The sequence below is a fragment of the Akebia trifoliata genome, chromosome 1, assembly GCF_017979445.1.
Source record: "Akebia trifoliata isolate Shusen 1 chromosome 1, ASM1797944v1, whole genome shotgun sequence".
In the NCBI taxonomy this organism is placed as follows: domain Eukaryota; kingdom Viridiplantae; phylum Streptophyta; class Magnoliopsida; order Ranunculales; family Lardizabalaceae; genus Akebia; species Akebia trifoliata.
This window is the reverse complement of record NC_141375.1, coordinates 2,742,440-2,760,136: the sequence shown is the minus strand read 5'-3', so window position 1 is coordinate 2,760,136 and position 17,697 is coordinate 2,742,440. Positions and strand designations below refer to the sequence as shown.

At 34.1% G+C, this 17,697-nt stretch overlaps 1 protein-coding gene across 1 annotated transcript; it reads right to left on the bottom strand.

The window, feature by feature from the left end:
* Positions 1 to 9,656: 9,656 nt before the first annotated feature.
* Positions 9,657 to 10,567, bottom strand: LOC147410372 (L10-interacting MYB domain-containing protein-like). Its single transcript, XM_086427008.1, has 3 exons — positions 10,385 to 10,567; positions 10,040 to 10,136; positions 9,657 to 9,949 (listed from the first exon to the last, which is right to left on the bottom strand). Exons 1-3 carry the CDS (start codon positions 10,565 to 10,567, stop codon positions 9,657 to 9,659), a joined length of 573 nt encoding a protein of 190 aa, XP_086283134.1.
* Between the last annotated feature and the right edge of the window lie 7,130 nt (positions 10,568 to 17,697).

The window sequence follows — 17,697 nt, the reverse complement described above, 5'->3', positions numbered from 1 at the left end:
AAACCCATGCCATTATCCCTTATTCTAATCCCTCACCCTATTATACCCTTAAAATACCTCCCAACTTCTATAAAAACCCCTCCATTCCCCTCTTATCACAACTAATGAAATTTTGATAAAAAAAATCCTCCAAAAACTACAACTCTCTACTCTACTCTCTTCACTATACTCAACCCTCTCTCATCTCATACTCAAAACTCTACTCTCAATCTTCTAAAAGTTTACAACTCAACTCAATCTTCAATAACCTCAAGCAAGTCCAAGTCAACACAAAAGAAGAACATCAAGAAAAGCCTTGAAGATCAAGATTGGGACAAGGTGGGTTCGAAAAAGGACCATCCCCTCTAACCCCCTCTTCTACTCTCCCCCTTCCTACACATTTGCACACACCGCAATGATTTGAGTCCTTCAAGGGCCCCTTTTTCAATAAGGATGCCCTCAATGGACTAAATCAACATCAAAGCCCCTCACACTTGAGGGCACACATCAAATCACTTTTGATTTATTTTCCTTTATTTTAAAAATGACCGAATCCGAGGTTACCACATTGTGTGGATGGAGTAGGGTGCCTAACACCTTCCCTACTCCATAAATGGACCCCTTTACCTTGAATCAAAGGTTGGGCCACGTGCAATATCTAACGAGAGTCATCAAACATACAAAATGTATGATTTTTCAAAAAATGTGACATCGGGTGACCATTCACACCCTTTTACCAATTTGAATGGTGACGACTCCAAGACACCCCAAAGTGGAGGGATGTTTTAAATTATTGAAAATCCCGTGTCCACACTCTTCACAACACCATTTTGTTGCGGAGTTTCTACACAACTTCGCTGATGCAAAATACCATATTTATGATAAAATTTTGTGAGTAAGAATTCTAATCCATTATCAGACCTTATAGATTTGACAGAAGAAGAAAATTGGTTTGCTATCATTTTACATAAAGTTTTGATTAAATATGGCACTTCTAATTTAGCTTTAATCATGTATACCCAAGTACACCTTGTGAAGTCATTGACTATAGTTAAAAAAATATCTAAAATCAGAATAAGAAATAGTGCCAAAAGGACCCCATATATCACAATGGATCAAATTGAAATTTTTATTAGAATTACTTTATGATACAGAAAAAGGAAGCCTTCTTTACTTTGCTAAAGGGCATATGTCACAAACATTTGTACAATCAAGAGTGATAGTAGAGTAAATCTATTTGAGGGAAGGTAATCTTGAACTAGATACATGTCCTAATCTACAATGCCATATATCTAATTGTTTGTGAGTAGAGGATAAAGCAAAAGGTACAAAATTACACTGAAATGAATTGCAAGTTTTAGCTTTTGATGAAGCTTGAGTCAGATGGTAAAGTCTTTCTTTCTCAAGAGTAATCTCAATCATCTTCTCCATTGACTGGTCCTGTAAAAGGCAATGGGAAGCAGTAAAGATAAGAGAAAGATTATATTGTTTAGTGAGTTTGGAAACAGATAATAGATTGAATGAAAAATGAGGAACACACAAGACATTATGTAAAAATAAGAAATCTGAGAGACATATAATACCAATGTGTGTAGCTGGAATTGTAGTACCATTAGGAAGATTTAAGGATGCATTAATTGGTTTAGGTGTAGAACGGTATAAAAGTGATGAACAGATCATATGGTATGTGGCACCCATGTCAAGAATCCAATATAAATTTGAATTTGGCTTAGAAGCAATAGAATTACAAGAAAATATAGTTGGTTTAAGTGGAGGTTGCACATTACTAGAAAAGTGAGAGGTGGTGATGAGGTTAACAGTTGGATGGACATTATTCTGATTGGAAGAATTGGGCGGTGCTGAATTTGCAAGTGCCATTAGTTTATTAAATTCCTCTGGAATGAAACAAAACTTTTGTAGCTCATTACTATTTTGATTGTAGACCTCTGGAGTTGTAATAGCAGCATGAGCAGAAGCCACATTTCTTTTTCCCTTTGGTCCATTCAAGCCAGGGGGATAACCATGGAGTTGGAAACATTTGTCCACTATGTGACCATTATAACCACAATGAGTATAGTGTAAGGCAGATTTCTTTGGTTTGTCCTTGAAATATTTTAGCTAGTAATTCTGCTGATTGAATTGCTTTGCCATCAAAGCACGAGTCTCATTATATGTAGTAGAATTTGTAAGTTGCCTCTGACTTTCTTCTTGAAGCAATAGAGAGAAAACCTTGGACATGCTTGGTAAGGGAACCATTAGCAGCAACTGGCTTCTGATAGAGGCATAAGAATTATTTAGCCCCACCAAGAATTTGAGTACATAATCAGATTGCTGTCTAATTTGTAGAAAGTTGAAAAGTTCACAAATGCATGTTGCCATCTTGCCACATGTGCATGCTGGAAATGTCCTATAGCTAATGTACATGTCCCAAAGGGTCTTAAAGGTACTGAAATATTCAGTAACAGAAAAAAGCACCTTGACTGATGCAACTCAAAGATTTCTCAAGATGGAAAACCCTTGGCCCATCACTCCTAAGATATCTTGCTTTAAGCTCACTCCAAGGATCAACAGTAGATACCACAAACAGCAAGCTATTTCGTATTTCTTTTGAAATAGAATTCATCAACTAAGAAAAAACCAGATTATTTGCTCTTACCATGCGATGTGTTTAACAAGTTGATAAGTAGAGGGAGAAACAATTGAACCATCTATAAATTGTACCTTGTTCTTGACTGTTAATGCAATAACTATCGAACAATTCCATGCAACATAGTTCTCGCCAGTAAAGATTTCTGATACTAACAAAGCATCAGGATTGTCACTTGGATGTAGGTAATAAGGACTCGATGAGTCATCTGAAGGATTGACAGGAGAGGGATTGACAAGAAGAGAATCGCCAGAACTCATTTTCAACAATTTGTTCAAGAAAATGCAAGAAACTTGAAGATAATCGATGCAATAATTCTAGAGCAAAATTTCGCAAGGTAGAAGTTAAAAAAAATCAATCGATTTAGATTGCGGAAGCTTTAGGTTTTCAATCTGATACCATTGTAGACACCCCAATTTGAACGGACCACTACTCGAAAAGGCCCAAAAATACAGATTTTCCAAATAAATGGGCCAACGGGCCTTAAGGGCCCAAGTCGTTGAAAAGTGACATTTTGACCAAACCGAGGCCCCTAAGACCTCTCAATGGTTTAGGAGGCCACCAAAAGAACTCGGCCTACCTTATGCTTTCCCAATATTCACCGCTCCGCTTCCAAAATCAAAAACATTAAATTTTCGATAAAGTTCACCAATGGGCCTAAAAAGCCCGATTTGCCAACACGTGGCATCTCGATCAAACCAATGATTTCAAAATTTTCAAAAAAAATAAATAAAATTAAAAAACGAGACTTGGGACACCTACCACCTCCTATACCTTCCACCGCTCCATCTCCGAATCCAAAAAAATCTAAACCCACCTACGGCCCATAAATCCTTAATTCTTCAAAATCCATTTTTCTCACCCCCTCTAACCTAAACTCAATCCCACATCACCTAAAAATCTAATACCAACCTACACCCTCAAAATCCATTCCAAAATAACCCCCAACCAATTCCTAAAATCCAAAACCATTTCATAACACTAAGCCCAAAATACTCCAAAACCCCTAAGCCCAAATCCATATCCAATTCATATCCAACCCACAACCCTAACCCATCAACCACTACCCACATCAACCAATCACCATCTTGATAATCAAAGATGACACATGTCATCACCCCATCTCACCTCCCTCACCCAACTACCTACCCCATTAATTTGCTTTAAATCCCATCTACCCACACATCAATCCATCACCTTTTCTCTCAAATCAAACACATCTACCCACACCCCTAACATATACCTCCCCTAATCTACCCTCATCATTCCCTACAAAACCCACATGTACAACCTAAACCTACACCATCCTCTCAAGTTAAACACTCAACCTCTCCCATCAACCTATCCCAACCCTTCATTTCCACCGATTTTAACACATGGCATCATCTCTCTCACCCTCCCAAAATATCATCAACCACCTCTTTAAATCCTTCATTCTCTTAAATCAAATACCATTTAAATCACAACCACCATCTTAAACTCACCTCACCAAACACTCCACCCAAATGGGTTGGGTAGGATCCAAACCATTTAGGTCAAAACTCACCCATTTAACCCCCCTTCCCTAAATACCCTCCAATCTCCTCTAAATTACATCAACTTCTTTCTCAAACTCATAATCATTCTACACTTTTTCTTCACTTCATCCCATTATATCCCTAAAATAACTCCTCAACACCTATAAATACCCTCCTCTTCTTCCCAAAAATGGCCCCCAACTTCTCACTACAAAAAATTCTCCCCCCAACTCTTACTACTAACCATTATTCATAATTCTCACCACAAAAATACTCCCAATTCTCTCCTCCAAGTCTCACAAAAAAAATCACATACTACACTCATCTCTCTCATCATCTCTTCTCTATTCCTTCAACCAAAAAAGGAGTTGTATTTTCTTAAAATACTAAGGACTCAAGAAGACTCAAAGAAGAAGAAGAAAATAAGAAAGAAGATACAAGGTGGGTTCAAGGCAACTCCCCCTCTCTCTCTACCCTCTCATCATCCCTCTTCTATTACCCCCTCCCCTCTTCTCAAGGCAAATGTTTATAAGGATCATCCCCTTCAATGGGATGATCCTATAATCAAGCCAAAAATAAATCCCTACTTAGGGTACAAATGCACAACACGTGGCACATCATTTTTCATATTTTTTAAATCAAAATGACCGAGTTGAGTTGAGGTTACCACTATTTAGTGGGGAGAAAAAGGTGCCTAACACCTTCCCTTTTCTCCAACTGAGCCGTTTACCCGAATCTCAAGGGTTGATTTATCTTTATCCATCGAGAGTCACCACGAGCCCAAAATGGTAATTTTTCAAAATGTACATCAGGTGACCATTCACACCCACTTACAACATGAATGATGGCGACTCCAAACCATTGTAGATGTGGTCTTCGTAATGACGAAATCACGTGTTTACAACCATGTTGAAAATCAGATGAATCTAAACTTGGTGAAGAAAAAGTATCGAAAAACAAAGAAAGCAAAGAGAACTTAGTAAACTACTGAATTGTAATTGATGAATTTACATTAGACTTGAGTCCTATTTATAATACATCAATAGTACAATAACAGAATAAACTGAAATAACAAACTCTTCTAACTAACTAACAAACTCTTCTAACTAACTAACAAACTCTTCTAACTGAAATAACTAACTCTTCTCTTCTAACTTTCTTTTTTTTACTTTAAGTCTTTCTTCTTTCCTTTTTAATTCCATGCCTTCAATATGAGATATAACACTCCAACAACATCTGGAAAGATAGTTGAATTTAATTTTCTTAAAATTTAAGTTTTTTTCATCACAACTTATGAGTGATGTAGCTGCTAAATCCTCGGTCGGGGCCCACATTTTATGATTTGGTTGTTCTCGCTGATCTATTTCCATGGTGATATACTTTTTAGTGTTGATTCCAATAAAATTATTGTTATTAGTATTTTATTTTATTTTTTGATAAATTTTTAAACCTTTTTTTAATTTGGTGTGGTTTTCAATGATATAGTTAACTTATTAAGTTACTCCATACTTTTGGGATAATTATCAAATAGTTATAACTTATTTTCCAACAAATTCTTCTTTAAAAAGACACCATCTTATTTTTTGGGATGCCGTTCAATTTCGAGGCTCTAAAGTTGCCATGGTTTGATTTATTGTATGACACCCATTAATGCTTTTTGCACCCCAATATTTATACCTCATGGTTAATACTATTGGCACCCCTAGGTTTATACCTCTTAGAAAATGTTGGAACCTCTTCAATATCTATAAATATGAGTGGATATGGATTTAAAAAATTAATCTCTCGCTCTTCTTAATTAAATTCTTTTTCATGTTTTTCTACAAAAAGAGGCATTTGTGTATTCAAAATTTTGTGTAACGAATTTTCTCAAGATTGGTGCAAACTTTGAGAAAATATACAGCTTTGACACAATTCGGTTTTGTTGTATCTTGAAGACAAATTCGTTAGCAACCCATTTGCATCTTCTATTTCAACCGGAGTAGGGGCGTCTGTTGTCTATAAGGCAACGTAGATTACTACATGCCTAAGAGCATTCTTTTTATTCTTCTTTTCCTCTCTTTATTATCTTCATTTATTTTAACAATTTATAGACAACAGAATATTGGTCTAATGGCACAAAACATCAATTTTATGAATCAAGACCTTGTGAAACTTGATCATTTTGAAGGGTTAAACTTCAAACGATAGCTACAAAAGGTATTTTTTTTTTGTTTCGTTAATTTAAAGTCGCATATGTCCTCACAAGACCATGTCCAATTATCTTAATGGATGTACTTTTAAATAAATGGATATGCAACGAAAATGGTAAAATGATGATTTGAATTGTCAGGACCATGTACTCAATGCCATGACTGACAGATTGTTCAACTCGTTTTACAAGTGTACCACTGTCAAAGAATTATAGGATTCCCTAGAGAAAAAGTATGTAATCAAGAATGCGGGTACAAAGCCTTTTTAATTGCTTGAAAAAGTTCAGGAATTGCAATTTATTGTTATTGAGATGGATAAAGAAAATATTAAACTTCCCGAAAGTTTCCAAGTGGGTGCAATTATTTTTAAATTACTACCAAGTTGAAAAAATTATAGAAAAACTCTATCTCACAACAAGAATTTGTAAACTTTAGATTAGATTTTCAAAGATTTAAAATTAGAAAAAGAAAATAAGATCAAAGATAAGAATGATTATCGCTCTAAGTTTCTTAAGGCTCATGTAGTTGAATCTGTAATTCAAGATAAGAGGAAATACAACAAGTCTTTTACCAATAGAAAACCCATTTAAGAAATTTATCAATAAAAATGATCATGGTCAATTAAAAAAGAATGAAGACGATTGTTATGTGTGTGGGAAGAAATAACATTTTGTAAGACATTGTAAAAAACGTCAATAAAAGAAATTGAAAATCGAATTTAACATGGTAGGGGATGTAGTGGCTATCTTTGTGTCTAAAATAAATTTAATTGAAACAAAATGATATTGGTGGATCGATTCAGGTGCAACATGACATGTGTCATTTGATAGGTTTGCCTTCAAAACTAACAAAACTCAAGATGAAGGACAACTTTACATAAAAAATTCTTCTACTATTAAAATTGCGGGATCCGGTACTGTGGAACTCAAATTAACTTCTGGGAAAATTCTCTTATGAAAAGATGTTCTTCATGCTCCAGAAATTTGAAAGAATTTAGGGTCTGTTCTTTACAGAAGCAAGCTTCAGCTCCAGAAGCTGGCTTCTGGAAGAAGTAGAAGCCCAGAGCCTGAAAAGCCATATTCAGCAGAAGCTTGTTCGTTACAGAAGCACAGAAGCCAAAAAAGCCTGTTCGTTTTATAGCTTTTTATTGCTGGATTCTGGTAAAATGACCAGAATACCCTTAATATTGATAATGCACAAAAAATAATCAGAATACAATAAATATATAATTATACTAATATATATATAATCAATTTATATTAAAAAATGATTAAAATAATTATTTTCAATTTAAATAAATATATAAATTTTATAATTTTATCAAAATTTCGGCAGCACCTCCTCTTAAAAATGGACATATGAAATTTTCCTGATAAAGAAAATACATGCATAATACACAATTTAATATCCACATAACATTCCATATATAATCTGACATTCACATAACATCCTATATACAATCCAACATTCACATAACATCACATACACAATCCGACATCCACATAATATCCCATACACATTAACATTCAAATAATACATATTATACGAAAATCAAAAGTGTTGCAATGTCATACAAAAAGAGAATTATAATTTTCATTAATAACAAATCTAAAATAGATCAAAGTTCTTAAGCTCTATCATAAGCATCATATAATGCATTAGTTATTCCACTCCTTGTCCTCTCCATGGTAACACGAGATCGACGATCTACAGGCTCATTATTATTATCATATTCAGATACACCCCCTTCATCTTCCACAATTTGTTCTTCCTCGAAACGTAAAAATTATTCATCTGCAATTGCATGCTTCCTTATGAAGTTATGGAGTGCCATACAAGCCAATGTAATATCTCGTTGTGTTTCAAATTTGTAACGTGGCATTTACTTCAAAATTGTCCATTTGACTTTTAAAACTCCAAAACATCGCTCAATGACATTTCTAAGTGAAGAATGCATATAGTTAAATAATTCTTTATCTGTTCTTGGCCTTGACTCTCTTCTAAAATCTTGTAAATGATATGTTGTACCCCGGTAAGGTGCGAGGTAGCCTTCCATCAACGGATATCCAGAGTCGACTAAATAATATTTGCCTTGAAAAAAAAAACAACCTATTAATAATGACATTTTCAATATTGTACTTTATCTTTATTTAAAAAAAAACTAACCTGGAAGAGGATGTGGAAATTGTAATGATGGCTTCGAAATAGTATCGAAGAACACGCGAGAATCATTAGCTGATCCCATCCAGCTACGACATGTGTAAATGTCATATCAAAAGCACAAGTGGCCATGACATTTTGTGTTATGCCTTTGTGTCCTCGAAATCTATTTTGATGCATGAACGGGATATGTGCACTGATGTGAGTCCCATCGATCATCCCAACACAGTCTTTATATTTACATAATTCAAATATAAATAATTATATTTGACGTTATTATAAATAATGATAAATAAAAGAAATCATTGAGAAAATACCTTGAAATATGGCCAATATCTTTCATTGGTTCGAATATGCATAGGGACTTCGTTGAGATTAGGAGGAATGATCAAAAATTTTGAAATTTCAATTAAGGCTCTAAGAACTACATGAAAATATTTGTTAATAGTATGCAATGAATGTTTAAAAGTAGCCCTCAGTACCCTATGCCTTTCATTGTGGCCCACGGTATAGACAAACATTGCAACTTGTTCTTGGATCGAGATCATCTTTTCGTCCTTTATCAGACCCCTCCCTTCTAATATATCACACAAATTTAGGAAAACATGTCATTCCATCCTAAATAAATCATTGCATGTGTTACCAAGTCCATCAATGATGTCACGCACATAATCTGCTCCAGTATAACAAGAATTCCTATGTGGTTCTCTATAAATAAAAGTGTCAACATATTGATGTATCGCAACAAGGGCACCGGTTACCAATATATCTAACGACAAATCATCATCTACGGCATTCACGTCACTAACTTCATCATTATTGGACATATCATCGTTGGTTGACGTACCATCATGGGTGAAAATATCATCATTGGAATCCATAAGTTTATATAAGTACATAAGCACAAATTATTCATTTAAAACTATAACATTCAAATAGTATAGATAATAAAATAAACATGTTTAACATTTACTACATAATGGACATTGTCAATAGCATTCACCACCTAATGAACATATTACACAATCCAAGGAAAACATTAAAAAAATAGACAAGCATTGTCATACCACCATAGGGGTGGCATATAGTCATAACCATCAATGAAAGATGGCAATACAAAAAACATATTAAAATCACACAAAAACACATTAAAATCACACACTATCTAGAATGATGAACTCGAACATCCTCCATTTCGCCATCCAACCACCTAATACGGAGTTCATTTGTTTTCAGTGTACACCAAATTTGCCTGTACTCCTTCTTCATACTGAATAATTTTAGTGCAAACCGATAACGATCACTATTAGGGATGATTTCTGTTGTTGCATCCAACAAATCAATGCACTCCTTAATGCTACCAGATTGTGTAGGTGGTGGAGGTGCTGCACTATTCGCACTCGTCCTTGATGAAACTGCTTCAACCAAATGCTCAATTTGTCGTCCCAACATAACTGCATTCGTCATTTTCTATCGTTTGGAATGTTGGAAATCTATGTTACTTTTAGATTTTATACGTGATGGTCCAATAAATGGAGGGATACCATCACTATCAACATCAGGACTAATATCGACAGGTGGTAGGGACTCTGGTGGTTGCGTTTCTTGAACAAACGCGTCATCATCATCATCATCATCATCCTAAAGCCCATGCTCAACTGCTCTAGATGACTCAGTAGATGGACGCACAACAGGATTACAAGAGCTCGCAACATACTCTCCAGTAGCATAAGTCCCTCCAACTAGTATATCCAACTCTTCCACATGTTCTAGTCCGTCATAACGTCATTGTGCATCAGTTTTATTTTTCTACAAAATAAATAAACTTGTTTTATAAATTTGAATTGGTAAACGTGATATTCCTATTTGGTAATCTAATAAAAAATTACCTCCAACCAAGAGTTCCACCATTCATCGCTTTCCAATACCTTATTGTTAACAGCATCGTAACCCACTCCAGTACATGCTTCTAATTTAATCCATCTAGCCCAAGTACCTTTTGTTTTATCCCAATGATTCTTATGTTGCTTCTTAGTGTAACTAAGCCCCGTCGTTGTTCGAAATTGCTTCATTAGAGATGAATAACCTTATACATTCAATGAAGTACCAGGTCTTTTTCCCTTCTTAACTAATTCCACACAGATATCAACCAAAATCTTATGAAGATAGGGTGTCCATCTTGCGGAATCAATTTTTGACTCTGTTTCTTTTGGTTCTGTTACTTTTTATCTCGGCATCTGACAATTTAATTATTCATTTTAAAAAATGAAAAGTAATGGATAAGAATAAAGAATGAAAAACGTAATAAAATATGAGTAACAACAATAAGAATCATAAGCAAACAAATAATTGTCGTAAACAAATATCACTGTAAGTAAATGTTAAAAATATCAAAATAACATGCTAAGCACATCGTTCCCCAAAATATATAAAACACTTTCTCGTAATTAAGGGAACACTATTATATCTGAAATTTTTTCAGAAACTCTACTAACTACTTGATACTTTATAATCCAATCATTCTAAGACTGTGATGGGCATTCCATGGATGCGCCTAAGACTGTAATTGATCATCTATTAGAATTACAATACTGTATTATTTTGAATATATTCATTTTCAAATCTTTTCACTCATTCATCTCGATATCTTTAATATATATATTTATTTATTATATGAGGGTTAGGTGCTCAGGTTGGTTTGATTCTATATAAGCCTTGAACTGAGAACCAAAATGAATCGATTGGTTCTCCATTTTCTTAGATCATAAACCACAACCCATTATTTACTGAACCAAATCAACCTCAAACTATCGGTTTGGTTCGGTTCTCGATTTGAGCCAGACCAAATTGCACCACCCTAGAGAATATGATACGATTCTTGGGCTGTTGTAGGCACGAGCATGGCTGTGTGACTAGGCCATTGGCCTACAGGCCTACTAAAGGTTGGGGTATGCCATTTGAAGGTTATTTTGGTCATTTAAACTAAAATCCTATATTTTCCAAAAAATTCTTGTTATGAATATAATTTTATTTTTTTCTCTTTAGAAATGAGTTTTTCTTTGGTCATTTAAACTAAAATCCTGTATGAAATGAAAAAATTAAGCATGTGGCATGAAATAACATGTGTTTCATGATTGTAATGATGCTGCCATACAAGCCAAATTCATCAAGGAGATCATCCTAGACCATCCATAAGATAAGCTGGTTCAATCATGGATACATGGTATGGAGGCATAAACGGTATACATGGATGGATGACCATGATGCCCTTATGCTTTGAAAATATGATCACTCGAGACCCAATATTAGGTCAGACCAATCATGGATACAAACATACATGAGATCATATATTGAAAAAATCATGATCCACCATTGTCAACCATGTCATATAAGGAAATCTACTTCTACATGATCAAATTGCAAGAATTACACAAATGAAACCTGAGAAATTAATCTAAATGCATGCATGGATATCTCCATTATGAAAGAAATTTGAGGGAAGGAAGTTAAAGTTAAAAATTTTAGAAGGTAAGTAGATGTAAATGAAACTGGGTTTGTTGGGTGATCCCTCACAGTAGGCTCAGCACATCAAGTCTTGAATAGTTATTGAATTAAAATTAGTATTCCAATTTATAAATTTATTATGAAATTTTCTTTAAACAAGCCATGAGATGTATTGACATTGCATTTGTTGTTTGTTTTTCATTGTTAATTAAATAGAGAAAATATCCTTTTTAGTAAGTTTAAATAACGATCCATTTTTGATTGATGAAGGGAGTGTAGAATATAAAACAACAAAGAACAAAATGGTTCAATGAACACAAGACAATGATAATGGATTTCGAGCACTGATGTTTGCAAAAGAGATGTTAATCACATTATAAGACTTACTTAAGCATTGAATTATTTCCGAATTGGTAACAATCCGAAATAAAAAGAACTCATCAAGTCGATTTACAGAAAAAATCAATAATAATAAAAAAAACAAATTATCAAAAACAAAAAAAAAAAAAAAATTATCAAAAACAAAAAAAACAAAAAAATTAAAAATCAATACCTTTCTTGTTCGTTAATGGCGGAAAGCAAACGATGAGATCTGCCGTTACAGAAGAGGTCGTCTGTAATAAGACGAGATTTACCGTCAACCGTTAGGGCTTTTGTTCGGTTAGTTGTGAGGAAAAGATGAGAGAGAGAGGGAAGAGATCTCTGCGACAAGGAAGGATGGTCGATCGTCGACAGTCGAACATTCGATCGAACTTGTTGGAGAAGATGAGAAACGTAAAGTGTTTCTCGATTCTTGTAACGTGAGGGACAGACGAGATAAGGGAGAAGCGTTAACAGTCGATCGGAGACGACTGAGAGAAGAGAGAAGGGTAACAGTCGATCGATTGGGTTGAAGGAGACGAGCTGAGAGAGAAAATCAAAAGAATTTAGGTTATAACTTGGTTTGTAAATTTAATTAAAGGCGAGGGGTATTTGGGTAATTTCACTTCAACCGTTTTTCGGTAAAAACTTCTCGCAAGAGCCAAACGGAGAAGCTGGCATGGAGGGACTCTTCAAAAGAGCCATTTTTTGGCTTTTTAAAAAATTTATGAAATTAAAAAAGCTGAATCGAACATGTATCCGCTGGCTTTTTAGGCTTAAAAGCCAAAAAAGTTCAAAAAGCCGGCTTCGAAAGCCCAAACGAACAGGGCCTTAATTTCTACTTATATGTTAGACAAATTGGATTCAAATTAGTCTTTTATTCTAAAAAAATGATCTTAACTAAAAATAATGTTTTCAATGGCAAAGGGTATGTTATAAACAATATGATTAAATTGAATATAATAAATGATAGTACTTTTTCTACTTATATTGTTTTGATTTATGGCATATTAGACTAGGACATTTAAAATTTTAAGCTATAAAGAATATGATGAATTTAGACTTAGTATTTAACTTTAACAAAAAAAATGATGATAAATGTTAAATTTGTTTTCAATATAAAATAATTAAGAAATCACATTATACTGTAGAAAAAACTTCTACTATGTTAGAATTAATACATTCAAATTTATGTGAACTAAATAATATGTTAACTAAACGTGTTAAAAGATACTTTATTACATTTATTTATGACTTTAGTAGATATTGTTATATTTATTTATTGAGAAATAAAAATTATGCTTTTAAAACTTTTAAATTATATAAAAGTAAAAGTAAAAAAATTAATTAGAAAAGAAAATTAAAATTTTAAGAAGTGATAGAGGAAGAGAATATTTTGATAATGATTTTACTATTTTTTGTGAAAATATTAGAATAATACATGAAATTTCTGGCCTGAAGCTCAGTCAGACCAGGCCTAATTGCTCAAGGTAAATTTATTTTTCTTTCACTTTATCATTTGTCGATACCCTTTCCATATCCTATAATCCGAATAAATATTAAAGAAAATAAAACAAACAACAATAACAAACAAATAACAAAAATGTGAACACAAGTTAGAATCAAAATCAATAATTGGGAAATCTCAAAAATAGGGTTCTAACATAAATAATAAACAGTGAAATTCATTTCCAATATTTTTCATCATAAAAGATCAATATGCCCATAATGCTTGATCAACAAAAAAAAAATTTAAGAAAAATAGTCCAAGATTTTTCATCATAAAATAATGATCTGCCCATAATGCCTAATCAACAAAAAAGAAAAAACAAAAATAATCCAAGATTTTTTATACATCCAAGTTTAGAAAATTGAATTTTCTAACAACTTAAACCAAACAACAAGATTATTACTCCATTTGAGATGGGGATTGAAATGGTCTGAGTCCAGATCTACTATTTACAGCAAATGGTATAATGGATTATGTGGAGGGATAAAATCGTCTATCGTTTATCCGTACTATCGACACATCTCGAGGTAGACACATGACATTATTTGAAGAGTATTTTATCTTACTACGGAGGAATCTCAATTTAAGAGGATTCTTCCCCCTTTTATGTATGTAATTGTTAATTTGGATAGGGGCAATATGATCAATTATAACCTAATTAGGTTTAAGAATCTTCTTAGGATTTTTCTATTTAAAAGTCTGGAGGTCATTGTAAAAAAAAGGAGAGTAAGGTAAAAAAAGAGGGAGAAGATGCTATGGAACTGTGAAATTCATAGTAAAACAACTCCCCGAGCCCGTAAACGTAGGCATGTTTGTCGAACCACGTAAAAAATCTTTTTATGCTCTTTATCTTTTTCGTTATTTTTTTCTATTATTTCTATGGTTTATTGGTGAATGATCTTACTAAAAATAAAATCTTGGGGTCAGTCACAAAAATGACCACCACAATTGGCGCCGCCCATGGGAAACGAAAAAGAAAATCCATGAGAGCACGTGGTATGGTCGGGGTTCTACATCAACCCTTACGGATCTAAGGTTTCAGATCGCCTTTTGTCGAAGTATAAATCGCAATACAGTAATAAATAATAATAATAATAATAAAGGAAAATATAAAATGCAGTGGCTGTGGGTTTGCGACAAAGAGGCTGAAAATAAAAAAATAAAAAAAATAAAAGCTAATAAAAGATAGAGATGGTGCATTGCGCCTACGATACGTTAAAACTTCTCGGCAATTGTCCAACGAAGATCGCGGCCATCGGATCATACAACTCCAAGCTTGTCCTAGGTTGCAGCGATGGTTCCCTAATTATCTACGCTCTAGAATATTCCTCCAACAATCGATTTCCATCTATCGATCGCCATAACCAAAACCTAAAAATGTCTAAGGAGCCCTACATATTGGAGAAGACCGTGACCGAATTCTCGAAGAAACCTCTTGTTTCAATGGAAGTCTCCAGATCAAAAGAGCTTCTGTTATCTCTATCTAAATCAATCACATTTCTTCGACTCCTAAATCTCGAGACAATTGCAATGATAACGAATGCTAAAGGAGCCTACGTTCACACAGGAAACGATCGAAGTTTGCGACCCCTCTTAATAAATAATTGATTATATACATAAGGGAGCATTCAGAGGCCTAAAGAGAGCCAAACATTGTGCCAAACATTTTTCAAAACATAGGTTAGAAGTTTTTGAATGAGCTGATTTTTTGTGAGGATGATCTCTATGATGAGGATCCCATTCTCACCAAAAATCAGCTCGTATCATAGACATCATCCTCACAAAAAATCAGCTCGTTCTGAAACTTCTAACCCTATCAAAAGTGGTTTACAAAATCGGATGGTCCACGATTCTTCAACTTGTAAATTAAGGTTAAAAATTTCGGAATGAGCTGATTTTTGGTGAGGATGATCTTTTCATCATAGAGATCATCCTCACAAAAAATCAGCCCATTCAAAAACTTCTAATCCATGTTTTGAAAAATGTTTGGCACAATGTTTGGTTCTCTTTAGGGCCTCCAAATGCTCCCCTATATATATAGGGAGCGGTTCAACAGCCCTAAAGTTTGCCAAACATTGTGCCTAACATTTTTCAAAACATAGGTTAAAAGCTTTGGAATGAGCTGATTTTCTGTGAGGATGATCTCTATGGTGAAGAGATCATCCTCTCCAAAAATCAGTTTATTTTGAAAATTTTAAACCTAATTTACAAATTGAAGAATCGTGGATTGTCCAATTTTTGTGAATCACTTTTGATGGGGTTAGAAGTTTCGGAATAGGCTAATTTTTGGTGAGGATAACTTCCTCATCATAGAGATCATCCTCACAAAAAATCAGCTCATTGAAAAACTTCTAACCCATGTTTTGAAAAATGTTTGGCACAATATTTGGCAAACTTTAGGGCTGTTGAACTGCTCTAGGTCCCGTTCCCCACCCTAAGCTTTACCCTACACTTTAACAAACGTGTTTTGTCCTACATGGGTTAGAAGTTTTGGAATGGGTTGATTTTTGGTAAAGATGATCTCTATGGTGAGGAGATCATCCTCACCAAAAATCAGCTCATTCCAAAACTTCTAACCCCATCAAAAATGGTTTACAAAAAATGGATAGTCCATGATTTTTCAACTTGTAAAAATGGGGCTAAAATTTTTGGAATGAGCTGATTTTTTGTGAGGATGATCGTCTAATCATAAAGATCATCCTCACCGAAAATCAACCCATTCCAAAACTTCTAACCCATGTAGGACAAAACACGTTTGTTAAAGTGTAGGGTAAAGCTTAGGGTGTTGAATATATATATATAATCAATTATTTATTAAGAGGGGTCACAAACTTCAATGGGTGGGATGTGAATTAATTGTTGGACGTAACATCAATTCCTTGATGTATAACCTATGTGAGCAAAAAGGTGGAGGTTCCATTAGAACATACTATGACCGAACTTCATATGTAGGTCTTAAGGCTATGTTATGGCCGAGTCTATGTGGCTATGAAAAGGTTTAGGTGCATTAACAGGAAGCTGTTTACAATAGGGCTATCTTAGGGAAAAAGAATTGGAGTTTTAATTGTCAAGTATTCTTTACTTTTGAAGTTTAATTTAGTGTTTGACCTGTCCATCATTTTTTTATGTAGTGGAATCCCTTCTTTATATTTGAATAAGGAAATAAGAACTCTAATTAATAGTTAAGAGTTATATAAAAAAAAGAGGTTGTATTGGAGTATGGGGGCACGCACACCACATACTTGATGTATGTCGAACCCACACTTTTGTATAAGGAAACATGAAGTAAACAAGGACATAGGTCTAATTTAATTCATTGGGATTCCCAATTTCCATCGAATTGCATTGAGCCGATTAATTTCTCTGGAGCTTAGGTCACATGCATAATAAAGTACCACGCGACACAGTTTATTACCGGAGTCAACTCAACATAAAATAAGGTGGGGGCTAATAGTTAGGGGCTCCATTCATGCTTGTAAGATGGATCCCATGTGATCCAATTTATGTTATTTGGTTGTCTCGACAAAGAAAATTTTTGGGGGCTAATTATATGCCCAACTCAATCAAGTCTATAGACTCCGTCGAGTTAAATAACTCAATTTATAAATCAATTTATATTTCATTATTGTATGTTTAGGGGTGTAGTTCGAGCTCGTAATAAGGGTCCCATGTAACCCAATTTGTTACTTGAGGATGCTCGATTTAAAAATAATATGGAGGCTAACCTCATACCCAACTTGATTGAGTTTAGAAACTCCATTGAGGTGAGAGGTTCAGCCCATAATAATAACCTATCAAGATAAAATGATTATATTCTATGAACATTGT